Raw genomic sequence first — 21,212 nt, forward strand, 5'->3', positions numbered from 1 at the left:
TTTCACCTTTTTTTCTACAAGATTAATTACATTTAGCATTTGTATTAAAAACAAGCACAAATTTTGATACTGTTAAACTTCCTTTTGACTATTGCCACTTCCTAGGAACTTCTTGGTATCTTATTTACTGATATACACACATACAGATACAGATGGAAACACACACATATCTATCAGTAAGTATTCGTAAAGCTAATTTAGCCTGCAGCTGAGTACATTCGCTAGAATAGGAATGAACAAAAGTGCTTGCTTAGCTTGGTAATTAGGAGAGATTGATGGACCTCAGGATAAACAGAGCATGTGAAAGTTTGGAATTTGGAATTATACCTCTGGGGATTTTTTGTTGTGTTTGTGTATTTTTTGTTTGGGTTTTTTGTTTTTGTTTGTTGTTGTTTTGTTGTTGTTTCTTCTGATTGACAGCAGAATTCCCATTGACTTTTAAGGAAGTCTCAGAGGGTAAAATCAGGCAGCAAGTGTGCAACAAACAGAAAATATGGAGAAGTTCTCATGACCTGCCCAATCAACCTAACCTGTGAGCACTGGAACAAGATATGAAGGAGTGGAGGCAGTGATGATGTTATTAAAATTTCATTATGTTTAAGGAAAAACTATACAAATACAGAGCAAACCAAAACAGTTACTGTAGATAGTATGATAAATCTGAAATGACAGAACTCTATCACTATGTTGACTTTTAAAACACTTTCCTCTGTCTTATCCTGCCTCCCACCCAAGCCAATTCAGTCGTTTCATGCTTCAAAGATGAAGTCCTGTGAACACGGACTATCTTATTTTCTACACTACTGTACAGCATCTCAGCATAACAGGGTCTTATTTCTTACCTGTAAGGCCTAAGTAGGACAAAGCTACAAATAAACAACAAAACCTGGAAATTAACCAATGCAAACAGTGTAAAAAGGAAAAAAAAATAAAGTTAAAAAAATAAGTACCAAGGAAAACAGTACACAAGGTTAACATATACTCAATATTTAATACTGAAGATCTGACAGGACGTTACACTGCAGACTCTCACTAGCACATAGCCACAATATTCCAGACTCTGGGTATCAGAATCAACCCTTCCAAGAAGCTGACATCTCATCTATGTGGTGCTGGATCCACTCCAGATACTGACTAACCTTGGTGTAGACTCCAAACTTCTCCTTTCTCCCACAGCCTTCACCCCAGCTCACCAGTCCTACCAAAAACCAAGTATCTTTATATTTAGTGATCATGGGGCCCCCGCTGTCTCCACTGCAAGAATCCTTTTTGTCCCCTAAGCTGCCAGCACACAGCATGTTGTCAGAGATGGCAAATCTCATTGCCTGGGCGCATTCGTTGCGGGGCACCATGGGGATTTCAATGTAACTGAGGAAAGTGGAGTAATTGTTGTTCACGTCACTTGTGCTGCCCCAGCCAGTTACCACCATCTGCCTCCCGCTCCTCGTCAGCTCCTGCTCTGCCAGGTCACGAGTGGGAAGGCAGATCGGGAGCACGTATTTGTTATACATCACAGGCTCGGCCAGGTGCAGCATGGCTATGTCGTTATCCGAGGTCTCCTTGGTGTAATTTTCGTGGGTCACATATTTATCAACCCAAATGGTTTGCTCTTCTGCCTCAGTACGGAGACGGTGGAATTTACCTGGAAGAGCAAACAAGAAGGTGACAGGCACTACGGAACCTTCCTTCGCCTTGACCTCCAAAGCATCTGGATTGCACTGGGCTTTCGGACAGTACTTCACATTTTTACTTCCCTTGTAATATAGACATTTGTTCTTTCTAGGCAGACCAATCTGTAAACTTTCCATATTTACCTACATTGTGAGTACATACCGTACTAAAAGAATTGGTGCCCCAGAGCTACAGTCATCAGTTGAGAAACTGCAATGCCTGTGCATTACTCTGTGGTGCTGATATTACACTACGCTTGTGCAACTGGAGAGATCTTCTTCAGGGGGAAAACAATCTTGTTGGAGTCAGCATTAAGAGCTGGAGAGCAAGCATACAGCTAAGCAAGATGTTTACAACAGTACATGAACTTTCTGCTGTATAACCAGTGCCTGAAGGACTGAACTTCAGGATTTGTAAGATAAAGATGACTGACTGGTAAGGCTGTTGCTTTCTGAAATCTTGCAACTGTATTTTAAGGATTTTTAGACCACTTCTCAGTTGTTATTTGTGCTACATGATTATAGTCACTTTGTGGGCCAAGCAGTTACAGAAAAGTAAGCAGGAAACTAAATTAAAAAGGGCCAGAAAGGCAACAAGCCATTTGTGACACAGTGGAAAAGGAAAGACAGAGACAAATCTCTCTGACAGGCTGTGAAGAAAGAGCCCCAAGAATAATTATCAGTGGCTGTCACATTTCTGAACTGTACTGTCAGTTAATTTAAGCTTCATCTCAAGGCCTACTTCAGTATGGACTTGATAAAGACGCTTTTTTTGAAAACAGTCCATGGTGCACTGTGGAGCTGCAGACAGGCACAGCCAGGCTGCCACCTCACCTCTGCCCACGTGTGTAACACAAGTGTCCTTTCCTTCTCTCTCTACAGGTGAATTGGAAGTTGCTCTTTATCACCACCTTTTCAAATGTGTGCTTCACAGTATTATCCTTCAAATCAGTTCCTCCACCCTCCTGTTAATTTTTGCCTTCTTTCACTCTTACTTGAATCCCTCCAGATACAAACTCTAAAGCCAAGTTGCTCTGTCTTTGCATGCCCAAGCTCGTGTGAAGTCACTTGCTCCAGTGTAACCTGTCCTTGAGCCTGTCAATGAGGTATTGCAGCTGTTCTGCCTTTTTTTTTGTGTCAAAGAGTCAGTGTTTCCAGGTGTAGGGACTTCATGATCCACGGTAGTTCCAAGAATAGATTCTCAAAAGCTACCACTCACTAATCTGTTGTTTTTGTTTTTGTTTTTTTTTTTTTTTCTGTTATCATGACCTCTCTTCTTGTGGCGACAGCATCCACAGCACCTTGGAGCCTGTTTCCTTGCTGCCCATTCTGCAGCTGCCGTGGCTGGGGGCTGACTGACAGATTTGCAGTGGGAACGGGCAGTGGCTTATTCTTATTTTCACAGACAAAAAAACTCTTTTAGGCCTCAGAAATAACTCTAGACTTAAACACGGTTAGACCATCTCCTCTGAGTCTGCTCCAGCCCACAAGACCCTTTTGAATCCTGGCCATGCAAACTTCCATTCTCAGTTGAGTTATCCACCCCAGGAGTTTCAAGGTCCTGAAGTCCTGTCCACAACTGAACCTAGAGGCTGTGTGAAATATATCTGGTTCCTTCTACACAACAAGGAGCATCATAGTCTTGTTGCTGGCAGAAAAATACAAACTATGAATTTCTACATAAACAAGGATGTGTAAGACCTCTTCTCTGAATTGAATCATTACATTCACTTATCTGCTTTATTCTCCTGGAACTCTGAACACACTTCCGGATACTCTTCAGCTGGAAATGCAGGAGTAAGAGCCAGAAACAGGAAAACTGGGCTGTTCTCAAATCCGTCTTCCAAAATTTCAGCTACTCTGAGATCTAACTTTTACCTTCAGACACTAACAGGCCACGTGAGTCCTGCTAGAACACTGCTCCCCAAGCTCACGACTGCAAACCCCGATGAGAGCTTCCCCTCTAGTTTTGCTCTCATGGATGGCAAGCAGAGAGCTGCAGCAGGACAAGTCCAGAATAGCGTTGGGTACCCAGCCTGAGGCAGGTCAAGTGTCACCTCCACAGTCTCAGTGCCAACATCTTCATCACTGCCACAGAGCTCACACCTGCCCCGCAGACACGGCAATGTCTCCATTCAAAACTCTTGTTCTATGTATCCCACATCTTAATGACAGATGTGTCTAGGGTTTAGAGCATGTGATCTTCCAATGAGAACTGCTCTTCTGGTGACAGTAAAATGCCCAAAAGACACGTGTAAAAGGACAACCACGTGATGTTAGGCTGGGTCTTAAAAAGGCTCCCTTCTGCTTGACCTGGAGTATCCTTTGGAGAAGCAGCTCTTCTCCCTTTGTGAAGTCTCAGGCTGTGGTCACTTCATCCTTACACTATAAATTACTCTCTATACTCCAAATTTATGTGTGAGATGCCCCTTGAATTTCATTTAAGCAAAACAAAAAAATCTTTACAAATCAGGGTTCTCAAGTGCTATCAATTTTCTTCACCCACTGAAAATCCCTTTATTGGGACAGCAAAGGACTCTCTTGAAAGATCCCACTTTCTTTGCTGAAGAGAGATCTCTGGGCATGGTTATCCGCCCTGAAAGCTTGTCAGACTGCACAGACCTCTACAAAGACCTGTAGTATGAAGCCAGGGTGGAGTAATTTACATGCAGCCTCAATACTTCCCCTAGTTACCATCTTCCTGCAGACCTATCCCCTTCAAGTTACACTCAAAGCTACATCTAGCACTGCAGAGCATTCAAACACCATATCTGACAGTTGCTTCTCTCCAAAAATATTCCAAGATTCTTTACCAAGCAAACCACACAGGCTTCTTCTACTTAGACCTCACTAAAACTAAGTGCACTAAATTACTTTCTAGTCACTGGAAGTGCTTGGAGATGTTTAGACTGTTTGCATATTTCCAAACTACCACACACACTTCTCCTTTCATGTCCCTCCGTGGTGGATATACTGGCACTAAGAGGACCCAAGGCTACATCACATGCTTCTCCATTCATCCTTTATGTTGAACAATGGAGGATGTACATAAACACATGCATCTATACATGCCTTATTGCCTCTGTTCTCAAATATCTGCACATCCACAGTGTATATGGAACATACATACAGACAGTATGTTTCCAAGGTTATGTATACAGACAACATATTTGCAAGACTTTCCACAATTACTGGGAACAACCTACCTTTTCACTAACAGAAAAAGAAAGCAGTTGAGCTGTTATGCCTCTGTCACCAGTGATAGGTAGAAAACACTAATCCAAAAAGCATTTCTACTTACGTGTGAGCAGGATACTACTTATTTTTGTCTGTTAATTCAGGAGCAGTACCATACTTGACATAGATTTTCTCATGCTTAAGAGCAGCAGTGCCAGTAAAGGCAGCGCTGTCATTCTATAGCACTTCTCCTCCTCCTGTACTGACACTCTCTTAAGTAATGGTGTTCCAGTGTACAAGAAGGCAGGAAGAGGCACTGCGACATTCTCCTCCTGGGATCAAGACTTTTCTTTTGAGTATTGGGATGACCCTGAATATTTTCATCACCAGAAAAACACAAACAGAAGAGACCAAGTGTCCTTCTACTTTACAGACAAGCAGCAGTGCTCACAAGACATCAGCTCATCTCCATACTAAGGCTTATAGTGCCTCAAATGAAATCAGATTTTTACTAAACTTTGTTGTTTTGTGCTAAGGTGCACATTAAATACTTCATAGACAACCTACTCCTACAACCAAGAAGGGCTTTTGCCTTCATGCCTGCTAGTCTCTCTCATGAGATGATAAACCTTGGGAATGAAACAATTCTATTAAAAAAAAATATGGACAGACTTCTTTTCCATACCAGCTTTTACTTTGAGCCCCTCTTCTGCCTCAGTGCAGTGTGCTGCTGTTAGGACCCAAGATGGATGGATGAGAACACCTCCACACAGAAATTTCCCTTTGCTATTTTGCAGCATTATCTGAAACAAAAAAAAAAAAAAAAGAAGAGAGGTCTGACACTGCATGGAGCACAGCTCACAAAATATTGTACACACCCTTCTTTGTGGCTGCAAAATGCCCAGACGCATCAAGCACCAAAGCATGTCACATTCACTGAAGCCAAAGCTCCACAGTGCGACAAAAGCACAATGAATCAGGTCTCTGTGGAACATCTACAAACAAACTCTGAATATTCTTCCTGAGTGAGGGCTGATGCTGGTCACTGCAAAGAAGTGCTCCAAATCAGCACGGACTGATGCTGGTCACTGCAAAGAAGCACTTGGGCACTTCAAAGCTTTGAAACACAGAACTCAAATGAGGAGATCATTCTTTTGTCCACAGCACACCAGAGACAGAGCATCATCCCAGGCTGCAACTTATGCTACGGGGTAAAAGGATCTTTAATGTCAAAGAGAAACAGGCCCTGATTAGATGCATCCACTAGTTCAACAATAAGCTCTGTGAAGCCTCCTCGTTGTCTGTGATATCCCAACCTGCTCTGTAAAGCTATGGCAGATTTTGTGGATTAAATCTGCTAACTTGAATTTATGACAGATGGCACTTAAAAGAACAGATCCATGCAGAAAGGGGGAGAAGATGACCTCACGCTTCCACCATGAGGCTGGAGCATCCATCGCGCAACACGAGCTGCAGCGATTCTGTGGCCTTCCCCAGGATGGAGCAACAGCATAAGTAAGTGTCATCACTAGCCTCTCTCTTGACATTGTTGGCCAGGTAAGGTAAAAAGCTTGGCAACAGTCACAAGGTCAAGAGTCCTAACAGACTATAAACTACTTTTTTCCTGTTACAACAATTTTTGGGTTGCTTTTGAAAATCCTAAGTTGAAGGAATCTTAGCTTTGTGTGACACCACCACTAGCAATGCAGTAGGAGCCTTTCAGCAGGCAGAGCTGTTTGGGCAGACCCCGAACTATTTGTGGTGAAACACTCTTTTCTCCTTACCTGCCAAGGGCTGTTTCCCCTTCTTCCTACTTTTCCCTCAATGAGCCGAATATTGAATTCTGCTTTGCCTTCAACATAATCCATTTTCACTCTTCCACAGGGGAACTCCACTACAGGAGATGCAGAGACATTGACTAGCAAAGACCAGATCACTCAATACAAAACTTCTTTCTAACACATCTCCCCCATCTCTCTAACCCAGAAAATACTATTCAGTGGTTTCATGGAAGTCCCTCAGTGCTCTGCAGAGGAGGCCATTTGCCGATTCCCCTGTATGTCTCCATGAAGCAAACACAGGTTAAAGGCCATGAAGTGGGTATGGAGTTGGGAAATGCAGGCACAGAATTACTCTGCATGAAATGGATGTTTTGAAAACTAGTACAAAGTGCACTGAAGACAATTCTCCCATAAAACCAGCTTACTTCATGTTTGAATAATCCTCTGTCCAATCTGGACTACGAACATGCTCCTCTTACCTGCAGGCTTGCACATGGTATGGTCGTTCATCAGCTGATACCCGGAGGCGCAGCTGCAATAGCGGCACTGGTTGGCGGGGTCATCCCTACAGAAATGTTCACATCCTCCGTTACTGACAGAACAGTTGGTGTATTTGACCTCTGTAGAAAAAATGAACAGCAACAGAGACATAAGAAGCTGCAAAGCTGAAGAGTCGCACTAAAGTGGTAAAATGTTGTGATTCAAGTGAGCAACAGCTGATGATGGATTTGAGATGACAGTTGTGGGCCCCAAGAGAGCAAACTGGCCTCGGTCCAGAATAAGGTAGTGGGGAAACAGAGAAAAGAAATTCTGTTCAGGGCAGGTAGACTGGAGAACAGAAAATTCACTGAGCACAAGTCAGACAGTGCAAAGTGTTGATACATGTCATACACACTCATACCTAAATATGCTATCCAACTTTTGTCAAAGAAGAAATTGTAACAGTAATGACAATCAAATATTTGCAGTGGATTGTTTTTTCCCCCTCTATTGTAAAAACCTGCACCATCATCCCTGTGTTGAAAGTTCTAAAGTAACTGAAAACCCTGCTTTACAGAATTATTTCCAGTATTTTTGTAAAATTGAGGTATATCAGACCTTCAAACCTCTCCCATGGGAACACAAAGTTCATTCTGCTTTAGATAAGTGCAGATAATCCTTTTACCACATTGTGAAGCAAAAGAAAAATCACATTAGTAAATACAGTGAGTATACTACGCAATGACAAAAGTGCTGAGCCCTATTACACAGAGATCCTTGGCACAAAGAATGTTGTTTTATAGTGGACTGAAGGCAGCATTACCATAATTGCACAAAAGCCCCTCCCAGCCTTTGTTGCAAATGCAAGAAAATTTTCCAATATTGTCCTTGCAGGTCCCATTGGAACAAGGCTGCGGTTCACACTGATCTCCATCTGAAAGAGAGGAGAGAAATTCAGTCCCTGCATCACACAGAGCTCACAGATCAAACATTAACAGGAACAGATCTTTCCCAAATTCCCAAGCATCACCCACAATTTCAGCCACCGAATGGTGATACCTCCATGGTGCCAGCAAAGGGACAAGGGCATTTTTGGGGTTCTGAATTACAGCTGCAGTGAGTGGAATGGGCAGAAGGGGAGGAAAGAGCAAAAGCTGAGGCAGGCAGGGACATGCAGGTTACTGCAGAATTGGTCTTTGGACCACGCCAGGCAGGGTCAGAGCATCAGAAAGAACTTAGCCTTAGCTCTGGCGAGATGACTGATGGTAGGCACAGATGCACCTCAGTTTTTTAGGAAGGTTGCTTCTTCAATAAGACAGAGAAACATTCTTTGCACGTACCATATCAGAGAGAATGAGAATTTGGATCGGTATGTGATACATGGCAGCAGGAAGGCCGAGTACTCGTTACTCTTGAGGAAACACAGAGAAGTGATTAGGAATGTCTTTTACTTACCTAAATACTTGCTCCAAAAATCTCGCTGTGGAGAAACAAAAGTTATATTAAGGCTAGGAGAATTTTTTTAACAAGTAAGGGATTTGAAGTGTATTGTGGGCTTGTCCATCAGAGCACAGCACCCCAGGCACCAGCATCAGTCTCATTCTTCTTGGCAGGGTAGTGACTGGCACTACACACCAACAGAACTGGCCGACTCAGACACTCCTGTATTGCCCATACCCAGCTCAGATTTTCCTGCCCTGCTCGCACACCAATCAGCACCACAGCCCCTCAATATATTCACAACTTCTCTGTTTTCTTGTCCCTTACCGCCAGGTAAGTCAACTGTGTTGTTGAGCACACAATTCATTTGTGCCCAGTCAGACAAAATGCGGGCATTGTGAGGACTGACCCTGCTCCACGCGAGGGTCAGAGTGACAGCAAGGACTGGTCCACCCTGTGTGGCAAGCCTACTCTGCTTAATGCAATAAGAAAAAGTCCAAGCCAGCACAACAATTGGGTGTGGAAAGGGGCAGGAATCAGTGACAGTAAACGTCGTGTCCAATTGAAAAGATGAGGTTTGGAGAAGGAGAGAGGACCCAGTGATAAATGTTTGTCAGGCACAAATGGGAGACTGGGGAGATAGAGAGAAAAGCCGCCAGGGCTGGCGAATGGACAACAGAGGGCAAAGGACTGGAAGGACTAGGAAAAATGCAAAGAATAGCCAGTGGGGTCAAGGATTGGAACCTGGCTGGGACCTAAACTTGGCAGGAGCAGCCAAGTTTTGTGGCCTGTAGAGATGGTAACTTGACAATTACTGTAACACAGCTACATTCACAACCATGCCTACACCTTAGGAGTCAAGACTGGTGCATGTTCAGTGCTGACAGCAAGAGCTCCTATGCCCTGCATTGCAATACTTGAAGAAAACAAAAAATGGATTTCTTAAGTACCACATTCATCCTTAAAAAATAAAAACAAAAAAACAAACTTACTGTTGCTTCCCTGGTTTCAAATATCTCACTGGCCTCCTCAAAGTCACAGAGCTCTTCATTGCACTCACGCTCCAAAGAACCCGGCTTGAGCTCCTCCAGAAAAGAGTTTGCCCTCTTCTGGATCTTTAGGACTTGGTTTGCATCTTTATTGTTGTAGAATACTGGAAGCAAAAATGTGAAAGCACAAACGGGGAAACGAGCTGGCTGAGAGCTGGCACTGGGCCTGCCCAAAGGACACCTGTCAGAGTAACAGCCCCTCTCTAGCACAGCACAGCTGCCCCAGCACCCACAGGCTGTCAGGCTGTGCTGCAGATGCCAGCTACAGCCTCTGCTCGAGGACACTCAGATCGCAGGGCTCACAAGGGCTGTGACCAGACAACCCAGCGCTGTGTCTGTGAACCTCTGCTACAGGAATTCAAACTCCCTGAATGGGAACAATTCCAGCCACTCCCTGCCACTGACAAAGAAGGAAACGCACTTTCGGCAACTATAAGAGGGTGAAGGGGATCTCTAAAAAAAAAAGCTTACTTGAGGTACTACAGAGCCGTGACGAGCAGGCAGCCAACAGCACCCCGACGGTGACGAACTTCCACATACTGCAGCAGGATCACCTGAAGAGAACGTAGGTGTGAAGGGGAGCACTGCTGAGCTCAGCGCGACCCCCGTCCTGCAGAGGGTTTGATTCAACAGCTCAGATGGATCCTTCGCTTGTTTTTCCCAGAGCAGCTGTCTTGCTGAGCACTGTGTTGTGCCCTTTATCCCATTCCAGCTTCAAAGCAGCTGTTCATTAAAGGCCTCTGGACTGGTTTGCTCATTCCCCTTAACCCCATGGCAGCTCCTCCAGAACTTGTCTGCCCCGGCATCCTCCCCCGCTCACCGGACATTTTTGACAAGTCTTATGCTTCATTAAAGCAAGCTGGACTTTGAAATCCTGAAGGATATGATACTTTTGAAGCACTTACTGCTTTATTCAGTGTGATCTACTCTTCCACCATGAGCTCTGCTGGAACTTAGTTAATCCATAACTTGACATATTTACTCTTTGGAGTGACATGAAGTGCTTTCTTTTTAGTCATTAAACAAACAGTGCTCAGGGGGAGCTTGACAATTTACTTGCATGCAGGAGAAAAGTGAAACAGCTGAGGCATCCACTCTGCCTTTTTCAACTTTGTTTTTTGATCCTCTGGCAAGTAGAAATGGTTATATTTAATTTGTAAGTGTAACCACCCAGCGCTGAGGTCTCTTCAGAGATGCTACCAACTTCTCGCAAGACACAATCACCCAAAAGCAACACATGCTGCTATTTTTAAGAGTTCTCCCACGTTACTTTCTCATCAAAGGTTCCACCACGAAACAGCCAAAGTAACTAAACCCCCGTGCAGGCAGGAGCAGGCAGTGACCCCCCACCAGCTGCCTGCTGTGAGCAGGCAGGGTAAGAAGCTTGTACCAGCATGCTGCACCTTCTGCTGTCCTGGATTAGTTCTCATCAGCGCAAAATCTTCTACTGCATTTTGAATATTAAACTTCTTAGAGAAAAATCATAATCCTTTTCCCAAGTTTTCAGGCATCAGAAATGGTTCAAACCAGTGCAGTGCTGTTTTATGAAGGCAGTTCCTGTAGCAAGACCTCTGAAAACCATCCAGCGTGTGACATCTTCATCCAAATCACCTGAGCAACCATGTGTTCTTGGGGCTCCCGCATCGGAAAATGTGCCATCAGGTGTCAGGGAAAGGTGACTCCCCCCAGGATCGCAGCTCACATCCAGTGACACCCTTTAGGAGGGCTCTGACTGCTTATAAAACGTCTTTTTCCCTTACAAACTTGGCCCCAGACTTCCTTGAGAATAAGCTCTCTTTAAACACTAAAGTTTTATGTTTCAAAGTTCATCCATTTTGGACTTGTGCTAAAAAAAGAGATTGTGACATCTGAAATTACACTTGGGGAAAATGTATGCACTCTGAAGTTTTGTTGATATATTCTTTATCCTCAATTCAGCCGTTCCATAGGAAAATTTCAGCCAAGATTAACAACAACGCAGTTTTGCTGAAAATAAAGTTCATGAAACGGACCTGAGACAGGAAACAAAAAAAAAAGGAAATCTAAAAAGAAACAAGTGTAGTACCATATATTCAATGGATTGTTTACATAATATTTGTGGCTGACCTGGCTATCTAGACATAGTGCTTTGCTATCACATAGGTTACATGCTTTTGAATACACTTTTGTTTCTAACACTCGGAACAGGTTGGAAATTCAGGACATGTACATCAACTGCCAACCTAAAAGATGTAAATCAACATGTCAGCCTCCTAAGAAATATTATTTTTTAAACCTATACTGACAGTAAGAAAGAATAAATTTAGGTTTTCATCAGCCCTTGGGTTCTGGAGGCTTTCTATTCCTACTTTCCCATATCTCTTGCTACCACCATGCAGAAATATGTACTTTAAAAGCCAGCACTTGGGCTCTCAAGTAATCACAGGGCTCCTGGCACAGGGGACTCAAGAAAAGATGCTCCGGGCTACTTCGAGATCTGCCCTGTTTTGTAAGCCAGGGAACCATTTCAACCTAACAAATTACAGTGTTGAGACTCCTTCTTTCCAGTTCACCTTCATTAAAAGAATAGCAGCTTTTCTGAGGAAGGCAAAGGGGAAAAAATAGAGAATCTTCACGAGAGATTGACAAGACAGAGGATGCTCCATATCATTTTAATTAACACTGTGGAGAGTTCAGATTCACAGAGTGTTACCAGCAGACATTAATAATCAAAGGAAATTGCCTCCCTGAAGTAAAAAAGTATCCTGGATCTTTCAAATTTCACAGCTTAAGGATATCCCTCCTTACAACCTGAAAGGCAAGAGAACACCAGGCTGCAAACTTTGTTCTTCTTGGCTCCCCTGTGCATAAAAAGGCCAAAAGCTTTGGTTTTGCCTCTTCCACAGGAAAGCTTCTGGAAAAGACTCAAACGTGTTCTCAGCCTTTAGCTTCTTAGCTAGAAGTGCTGAGTCACTCTTCTCAAATTTTTCCAAATTGAAATAGTAATTTAAAACGGAAATTTGCATACATTAAATAAACTGTAGAAATATGCAAATTTTGATAAAGGCAGGAACTGGGGTGGCAAAGTTACAAGGCCTCAAAAACACAGCTCTTCAGTGATGGATTTTGTGTTGCATCCACCAGTTCTTCACCAGAACAGCTTTTGATTTGTAACAAACCCAAATCTGAATAATTCACTGAGCAACCCAGGCACTAAGCCTATATCCACACTGCACAAGGGCACTACCAAGGCCTCCCTCTCATTCTGGGTGCTGACTTCTTGCAAGACTTATAGAAACATCATGTTCTGCCAGCCACCTGTCCAAATGAACCATCGGAAATGAGGCAGAAAGTTCCAAACAGGCATTAAGAGGGGAAAGACCAGCTGATGCACACAGCACCAGACAAACCAGACTAGAAACCCAAGCTGAAATATTCATCTCTTGGGGTTGCTCTTCTTAAAATAAAAGCTCCTCAGGGGCCAAAGTTTTGCACAGCTCACACACCAGCACAGGAACACGCTGCCAGGAACAGAGAAACACCTCTCTGTGCAGAGCCTGAGATTAGCGACAACAATTTTTGCTGAAAATAGTTTAAGAAACTTTATTTTCATAGGCAGCTCAGAGCAGGTTGCTGGAAGCACTGCTATGAATCCACTTTCCAGCCTGGGAGCATGAGCAGCAGCACAGTCCACCAGCCAACCTGCCACCCCCTTCCCACTCCCGAGGAAGAGACACAGGCCACAACTGACTTGTATTGTACCCTGAGGTCAACAGCTGTGTCTTTTAGGTCATATGCAAATTCCCCCACTTGTTCCTTTCTTGTGAAGACATCAAGACTTAACTACCTTCGAGGTCATTTGGTGAGCCAGCAAAATGCCAGAACTCTGAAGAGGGAAGTTGCTAGAGAACTGTGATGTATCTTTGAGCTGTTATTAACATGCAGTATCACACTCCATGGTCTCAGAACCTCCACATTCTGCCCACGTGAGAATAAAACATCCCAAGCTTCCCAAGGTCCAAAGCTGGTGGGTGCACAACCAAGAATTTACATTCCAACCAAGAATTTACCTCATGACTCTGAAGCTGCTTTACAGGTGAGGAATGACAGGGCTTCTCCTAAACCCGTTCACTTCCAGTGCTGCCCCCTCAGCAGGAGCAGATTTCCTCGACTCTCCTGACACTCTACACTGTATTAAAGAAAAAAAAAAAACACCCTAAAAAATCCAACCAAATACCAAACAGGACAAGGGGAACAGCAGCAGAATATATCTGTAAAACCCCCTCATTGGTACTTCAGGATCTTCACAGCAGACCTCTCTCCAAATCCACTCTGCCCTCTGAAGATCCATCAGATAATTATCACCCCAAGGGCACAGCGGCCCTGAGCAGGTCTGATATCCCAGCAGTGACACACTGAGTGGGGGAAAGAGCGTCTTGCCACTGGCTTCTGCCACATAAATAAAGACCAAAACAAATTACCTGCATCAGAGGAGTAAGCATATCTTCTGTCTCTCTGCTGCTGCTTCCTTTACATGTTTTCTGTAATGTAGCTTACTGCAGAGCCTGACACTCTGGTCCAGTGCACGTGGGAGCAAAGGCAATAATTTTAGTTTTCTACTTATTAGTAGGATGAGGTAACTAACATTTTAATGATCAGTTTTACCATTTTCATCTTGTGACAGTATAAAACGTTACTATGGTTTCTTATGTTCCCATCAAACACAAACTATTCCTTCCACACAAAGTAATTCCTTAACTATCAAGTACAAAGGTCTTTTTCACATAAAAATATTCACGACCATTATGAGTTACTATCCATTTACTTTACACCAGTACTATGGAACTCTACAACCATCCTCTCGGTTTAAATTAACCTGCTGAAAGTTTCTTGTTAGCATCTTAGAAACACATCAATCTGTACAGATGGAAGAGAAAGCTCATCACAATCCAATCCATGAACTGCTCACCCAAACATCTCCAAACTTTTTAGTTTCAAGTTTACAGGCATCACTTTATGGCAGCCGATTTCTAATTTTCATGAGAAAATTCATTTGTCCCACATTTTTGTTAATGTAAATTCACTTATTCCAGTTACCGTATATATTGCCTGCAATAACATGAATGCAGAGGCACATGCAGAAGAGAAGAACAACTGTTCCCCTCTCACCATGGCACCGCACCATTGTGACCAGGAAGACGTGGTCACACCATGCGATGAGACATCTACAAGCACATGGAGATAACTAAAAAATACCCTGTTGAGCTTCTGAGAGTGACTCCCCATTGAGCTGTAGGTTTGCAGACAGTGGAGCTATGATCAGCATGAGCAGCAGTAGAACCACTGTGTTTAAAACATCTGCTGTTCGCTGCAGAGACAGCTATGGCTAATCAAAATTAACTGCATGATGCTTCCTATTCCATAACAATTAAACCAGAGCAAAGAAATGCTACCAAACTAATCTACAACAATCACATTTACCGTTTCACTCCTCTCTAAGGAGAAATCTGAAGTTCTGATGCGACTCAGGATAAAGCCATTTTATCACAGCACAGATTTTTATTAGCTAGTTCCCACCAGACAGGCACCACAGCCCTCTCACACGACAAAATCAGTAACAGAGAATCTTTACTGGAAGCTCAGAAACATGTTTACTTTATATACAAGAAAAACTTATTTACAACAACCAACAGTAAACTATGTACAAAAAAAAATACAAGAGATGTTTCCATGGTAATCACTGTATAAATTAACACAATAAATAGGAGGGAAGCAGGTCCCATTCTTAAGGCACAAAACCTTCTTCCCAAGACTGTACAGGGATTCACTTGCTTCCCTATGCTTTCGACAGGATCACAGGAATGGCGGGGAGACCCCTGAGGAACAACGGTCGGTGGATGATGATACAGACATGCAGTCACTGCTGACGGTTGTAGAAAAACATCATTTTTCATCCTTTCTTTTTTACAGTACACACATCTTAAGATACAAAATATTTCCTGTAAACAGTCTTTTTTTAAAAAAAATCACATAGATAGTATGCACATTTTAAAATAATACTAAAGCAATGAACAAAGCTTTCCATACGATTTGGGTGCAGAAACGTCCCTGGGACCAGCACTGAGGCCTCCGCAGAGCTGGGCGCTCCCGGGTGGCCGGCACATCCGAGCGGCACAGCTCCCTCCGCAGCGTGGACCTGGCTCCTGCCGCCGCGGGAACTTGTGTGCTCAGTGCTGGGATCCCACAAACCCAACCGGAAAGGCTGCACTGGCACTATCAGCCCTCCCCAGGGCAGGACCCACCGACAACCAGACCCAACTCAAGTCTCCATTGCATGCACTCCCACTGAACCCAGACATTGCAACACAGGGGATCTCATCCCCCAGAATTTGCCAATGAACATCAAGGGCAGTGCTGGAACGTGGAGTTAACGCACTGCAACCTCTTCCTAGCAGAAGAAACCGTATGCCCATTGCACTGAAGACACTGCCCCAGCATCACTGCCAAGGGTGAGTGATGATGAACAGAAGGTGCCGCACGGCTTTCACATGAGTAGCACCTTTTAAGAAACTAAACATACGCCCAATACATGCAGTTCTAGCATCTCTCAAGCTGGTATTTTACCTGAGACTGCAGGAGAGTCTCTTTTTTTTGGCAAAGCAGCAGGGGTTTTTTTAGTATTTGTCTTTCCTGAGTTTCTCTCCCACAAAAAATGATCTAATGCCAAAAGAGGAACTCAGAATAACGTAGCCAGGAGTTCAGCCTGGCTCCCTACTTTGCAGATAGCTCTCACTGACGTTCGACACAAATTGTCGTCATCTATTCACAAAATCACTGTAACAGAAATCTGCATTATTCCCAGTGAGACACAGAGAGCTACAACCCTTCTGTAAGATAGAAACCTTAATACATATTCAAAGGCACTCAGGTTAAATGTGGATCTCATTCTTTAGCTCTTAAAAGGCGGCAGAACTCCCTCTCCGCCTCCAGTAAGCGACAGACAGGAAAATACTGGCTATGAACCTTTTGATAAAACGTGCACGTACACAAAAAGGATCTGAACCCTTCAACATGATAGACCATGAAAGTAAAAGAAATGAAGACTGGTCTGTGCAGGCATCATCACTCACAGCAGATGGCTACAGATATGGCACGAATTAAGGAACATGCCTGAATGTCAAAACCCTTTGGATTCCCCTGTTACTCTGAGCAGGAAGAGTAGAGAAGATCTGTTCCTACTGAGGCAAGAATTTAATACCACAGCAATTATGCAAGCAAGGCAAGTGCTATTATTTACACACCTTTCAGCATAAGGTTGCCTGGAGAAACTTCACAGCAAGACCAGCTCCCCCAGCAGGTACAGGAACACACACAAATCTCACCTCCTCTCCAGCTATCCCGTGCCTGCTGCTCCCTGTGCTCTCCTGGGCAGACACACCAGTGTACCAGCCACACACAGCCCTGGGGACAGGCTCACCTCACTGTCACCAGCGAGGATGCCTGCATCCTGAAGCTCTCCTTACTGGAGGTTTCTCCTCATTCTCATGCAGACACTGCTCTGTGCCTCAACAAGCAAGTGGCAAAATACAGTATGTCTACAATTCTTACTGATCTGATACCCCAGGAATTCAATACAGTGGCAGGGGGGGCTGTACTGATGAAGAAAAAATATGGCTACGGAAACAATTGGCAATTTATAGATAGGAGAAAAAAATTCAGGGCAAAGTTGAACACACTTCTTGCTCAGTCCCCACTGAATTTATACCTGAAATTTTGCTAGCTGTTTCAAGCACATCTAGTCTTCTGTTGATTTCTCATGAACAAACCCTGTCACTCGCTAGGCTGAGAGGAGAGGTGGGTGAATGATTAGTTAAAAACAGGGAGAGTATGAATAATCCTTGGTGAAATCTTAAAGAACACAACTGAGTTTGCCCATAACCTTTTAAAGCTGTCAAGCTTTCACATAAAATAATTTGTTTGACTGTCATTAGACTAGAGAGCTGATGTCAATTTGATAAAATCCTTACAAATAACAAAGAAGAATTATCTTCTATGCCACTGTGTATGTGGCCATTTTTTTGTCTGCAGCCATAGCCAGACAGGTGCCATTCCGTAATAATAAAAAAATAAATACATTAAAAGTGACAAAGTAATTAAAAATTCCTGCTGTCTCTCCAGCTTTGCGGCACTGAATGTTCCCAAATTCCCTTTGCAGTGATAAACATGGCAATGTAACTATGCATGCTGGTCTTCAGGCTTCAACAGTCAGCCAACTGGGGTCAGGCAATACAGTGGAAATTTGAAGGCCGTCTAAGAACTCTGATTCAGAGGCACTAATTTTTCCATGCTCCACTGCTGGTGGTACCAAAAGTTATTTACCAACATAGTCTGGTTTTCCTTACAATGCTCATACACTCAGTAACAATTCCTCTTCTCTCGGTGCTCATACAAGAGCCCTGATGTTTGACAGCACACAATATCTCTCTACAGGGTACAACCACCTTAATATTTTGGTATCCACCTTGAAGTGAAGTAGCAAGGCAGCAAGAGAGAGAAGTAAGGTGGAAAAGCCACTAGAACCAAGCCAGGTGAAAAGATGCAAGTACTACAGATATATTGTATCTTTTGTGACAGATATAGCTTTCTGCACTTAAAGTGGAAGTAAATAAACAGCTCCATTGTCTGAGGCCAGAAAGGTGGCGCTGAACAGGCAGGAAGCAGCTCCTGGCCACTGCCAGTCATGCTGCTCCCTCCACCAAGACAGAACAAATTGTTCTATATCTCACCCCACTACGTGACATTTCTCACAGCCCAAACAGCTAGTTAGCGTTCCTTGCCCTTCCACTTGGTCTCCTGAAGATGAAGTTCAGAAGGGGAAATGTCAGACCTGATCTCCTGTCATCTTTTGGCTCTCCAGAATTTTTTCTTACTGCCAGGAATTTCTGAACATTTGTCTGTGATGCCTGAAAACCTCAAGGTTGTACCATCGCCACTGGCTGGAAGAGGAGAGCCAGGCCCTGCGGAAGACCCCACACGCTAGTGCAAACCACTGTTTGAACCACATGCATTGTTTGTTGCAAGGCATAAGTGAGTGAGTGAGAATCAGTGGGTATTCATCAGCAAGAGGTCTGGACTGGCTTTGAATTTCTGATGCAAACCGCATGCACCTACAGGTGAACTAAAAACAGATTAGTAAGACACAAGGATAAGCTTTGTCCCACTTAAATATTCTAAGATACAGGTGTGACACACAGACGAGCAGGAACGTTTTGGGTCTGAAAAGACTGTCAGATGCTCCTGAACTAAGACTGGCCAATAAATCTTTTGCCCTGAATAATTCTACTATGATGAAGTTATCCAGTAAAGGTAGCTGTGTTGCAATTCTCAGGAGTCCTGCACTGTCACTGGAACCAGAACTTCCCACGTCGGAGGACACGGTTCTTCAAACAGCAAGTGAGTTTTCTTCCAGGAGGCTCTGCCTGACCACAGACAAGGTGCCTCTCGACTGGATGCAGCCGTACCCCACAGGAAAAAAAGGTAGCACCATGCTTGGTTGATAGGAGCTCTGAACAGCTACAGTTTGGCTGTTCAGCAGCGACAGTCATGAGCACATCTGCTCTGTGAGGTGACTGCTGTGCAGTTAGGGGGAATGGTAGACACAGGCTGTGAAAACGGAGGCTAAGCCTCGCTGGCAGGAGTACTCCGGCTCAGCTCCTTGATCCCGTGCAGTATTCTCTTCATGTGACCCACTTTGGTCACACCCAGGTCCTGGAAGAAAAGAGAAAACCTTTCCTTAGGAGAAAGGCTGTGGGGGGGAAATTCCAAGTGGCCAAGCAAAGGTTACAAACCAGTCAGCCAGTTACAAAGAGAGGAGGAAACCAACCAGACAGATTACAAACTGAGCGTTATACATGCAACCTCAAAGCCTGCGTTGAAAAGCTATCAGCATCACAGGGTAACAAACACAGGGCAGGTGCAGAGCAATGGACAGAATAAACTGTGGACCACTAGCCAGAAATGCAAATTGCTTTGACTGTCAAAGGCCACAGCAAGAGAACAGACAGAGCATAGAGAACTCAAGGACCTAAGCTAGTAGCCAAACCATGCAGGAAGAAGCAATCCGTCACTGGTCACATCAAATATATGTGCGAACACTTGGGTACCATGCGACAAAGCACAGGCCGCACCTGGGTGGCATGCAAAGGAATCGGCTACACAGATCACAGCAAACCTCAAAACAGGAAGATGGTGAAAATCACAAAGGAAGATCCAAGAGGCATTCAGCAAATGCCATGCACTACTTTACAACAAAGTATTTTTCTGCTGTGTGCAAGTCACTAGAACGATGACACGAACCTCCTGCACATGCAAAGAACCATCACTTTCAATTTTTCTCTGTAGAGAAAGCATCTCCTAGTGAGGAGACGCGAAGTTCTGCCATGTGGTTACTAAGCACTATTTTAAAATATTTTCTCCACCTAGCAGCCCCATCAAAGACCACAACAATTTTTTTTGTTGTAACGAAGAAGTATGATGTTCTATTTTTCCAGCGACTACAACATAAGAATCAATTTTTTGCAATCACAGTATGTTCTGCAAAGATGGTACGAGAGCTGAGAAGCTACAAACTTCCATTCCATCATTAAAATCAGAGGCTCTCAAGAACACTTTCTGCAATCTGTGTGCTGGACTGCATTACATCTCCAGGAAGCTGCAGCAGAATTGGACAGCTCAACTAGCTGTTCCACCTCCCTGCTACTAGAAATCAGGTGACCTGAAACAGTGAGAAAATACAATGAAGCCGCAATGAACTCATCCATCTTGCCAAGGCACGTGGAATGAACAGTGGGCAGACCACTTCCAAGCACACTGAGCACAGAAGGTCATGCAGATGCAGCTGGCTATTTCTCATGAGCCGATCATCAAAGTACCTTGAGGTCCCTCCGTTCGAGGTGCAGGAGCTCAGAGCCCCGGACGTCATGTCGGATGAAGATATCCTTATACTCACAAAGACTGAGATGCTCAAGCCAGGCCGCAACCTCCTCCGTTCCCCAGAGGTGAACTGTTAGAGACGGAAAAGCAGGAGTGCATTGAGTACCCAGAACCCCAGAAGACAGCGAGAGATGAGGACACCAGCAGCACTTATTGCCAGAGAGAGGCCAGCAGCAGCACAGCCTCAAACCAAAGGGAGGGCAAGGACTGGGAGCACAACCTAGTCTCAAACAAAGGAGGCAGAGCAGACAAAGGTAAGAGGTGTTCTCTTAAGCAGAGGCTAGCTGCAGTAAAACCAAAAGGAAGTGCATGCTTGTTTTCATGGGACTGGATAAACTTCTTTTTAAAGTTTACTGCCATGTTTAAGAAGAGGTAGTTCATTGATACTCCTCTGCTTACCAAACAATGGGTTCATAGAATACGTAAAGTCAGGCACAGATTAGTTTGTTATTACGTACAAGCACTTGTGCTCAGTAAACAAAATGGCAACCCCTCTCCCCCAAGTCTGAAGGAGAGGGAGGATTTTAGACTTCCACCTTCTTGCACAACCTCTACATAAGAGAACAATAAAGTTCCTAGGTTCTGGGAGGCAATGAATGAGCACCAGCCTGTCAGACAGTCCATGGCAGAGGACAGGACCCAAG

At 44.0% G+C, this 21,212-nt stretch overlaps 2 protein-coding genes across 6 annotated transcripts in view; both read right to left on the reverse strand.

The window, feature by feature from the left end:
- Position 1: 1 nt before the first annotated feature.
- On the reverse strand, positions 2-10,341 carry LOC309441925 (vitamin K-dependent protein C-like). Its single transcript, XM_082057216.1, has 8 exons — positions 10,069-10,341; positions 9,541-9,701; positions 8,564-8,588; positions 7,932-8,042; positions 7,108-7,248; positions 6,632-6,741; positions 5,533-5,650; positions 2-1,642 (listed from the first exon to the last, which is right to left on the reverse strand). The coding sequence occupies exons 1-8, from the start codon at positions 10,133-10,135 to the stop codon at positions 1,074-1,076; spliced, it is 1,302 nt and encodes a 433-aa protein (XP_081913342.1). The 5' UTR covers positions 10,136-10,341; the 3' UTR covers positions 2-1,073.
- Positions 10,342-15,532: 5,191 nt separating this feature from the next.
- Positions 15,533-21,212, reverse strand: part of DGKD (diacylglycerol kinase delta) — a gene marked incomplete at its 5' end in the record, with an annotated part of 69,186 nt that continues 63,506 nt past the window's right edge. For all 5 annotated transcript variants that reach the window (XM_082054959.1, XM_082054958.1, XM_082054957.1 and 2 more), the window contains 2 exons: positions 15,533-19,344; positions 20,508-20,638. In XM_082054959.1, the coding sequence (XP_081911085.1) occupies positions 19,255-19,344; positions 20,508-20,638 (221 nt within the window). In that variant the 3' untranslated portion in view covers positions 15,533-19,254. The remainder of the gene's footprint in view (positions 19,345-20,507; positions 20,639-21,212) is intronic.

Source organism: Streptopelia decaocto (genome assembly GCF_964273445.1).
Source record: "Streptopelia decaocto genome assembly, chromosome: 6".
Classification (NCBI taxonomy): domain Eukaryota; kingdom Metazoa; phylum Chordata; class Aves; order Columbiformes; family Columbidae; genus Streptopelia; species Streptopelia decaocto.

Bases quoted from the DNA above. Each gene is read 5' to 3' on its own strand.
- LOC309441925 (XM_082057216.1), bottom strand. From the start codon at position 10,135: ATGTGGAAGTTCGTCACCGTCGGGGTGCTGTTGGCTGCCTGCTCGTCA. The intron at 8,589-9,540 runs GTAAGTTTGTTT...GTTTCTCCACAG, and splicing joins TTGAAACCAGGGAAGCAACA to CGAGATTTTTGGAGCAAGTA. The intron at 5,651-6,631 runs GTAAGGAGAAAA...TTTTTGTTTCAG, and splicing joins GGGGAAACAGCCCTTGGCAG to ATAATGCTGCAAAATAGCAA.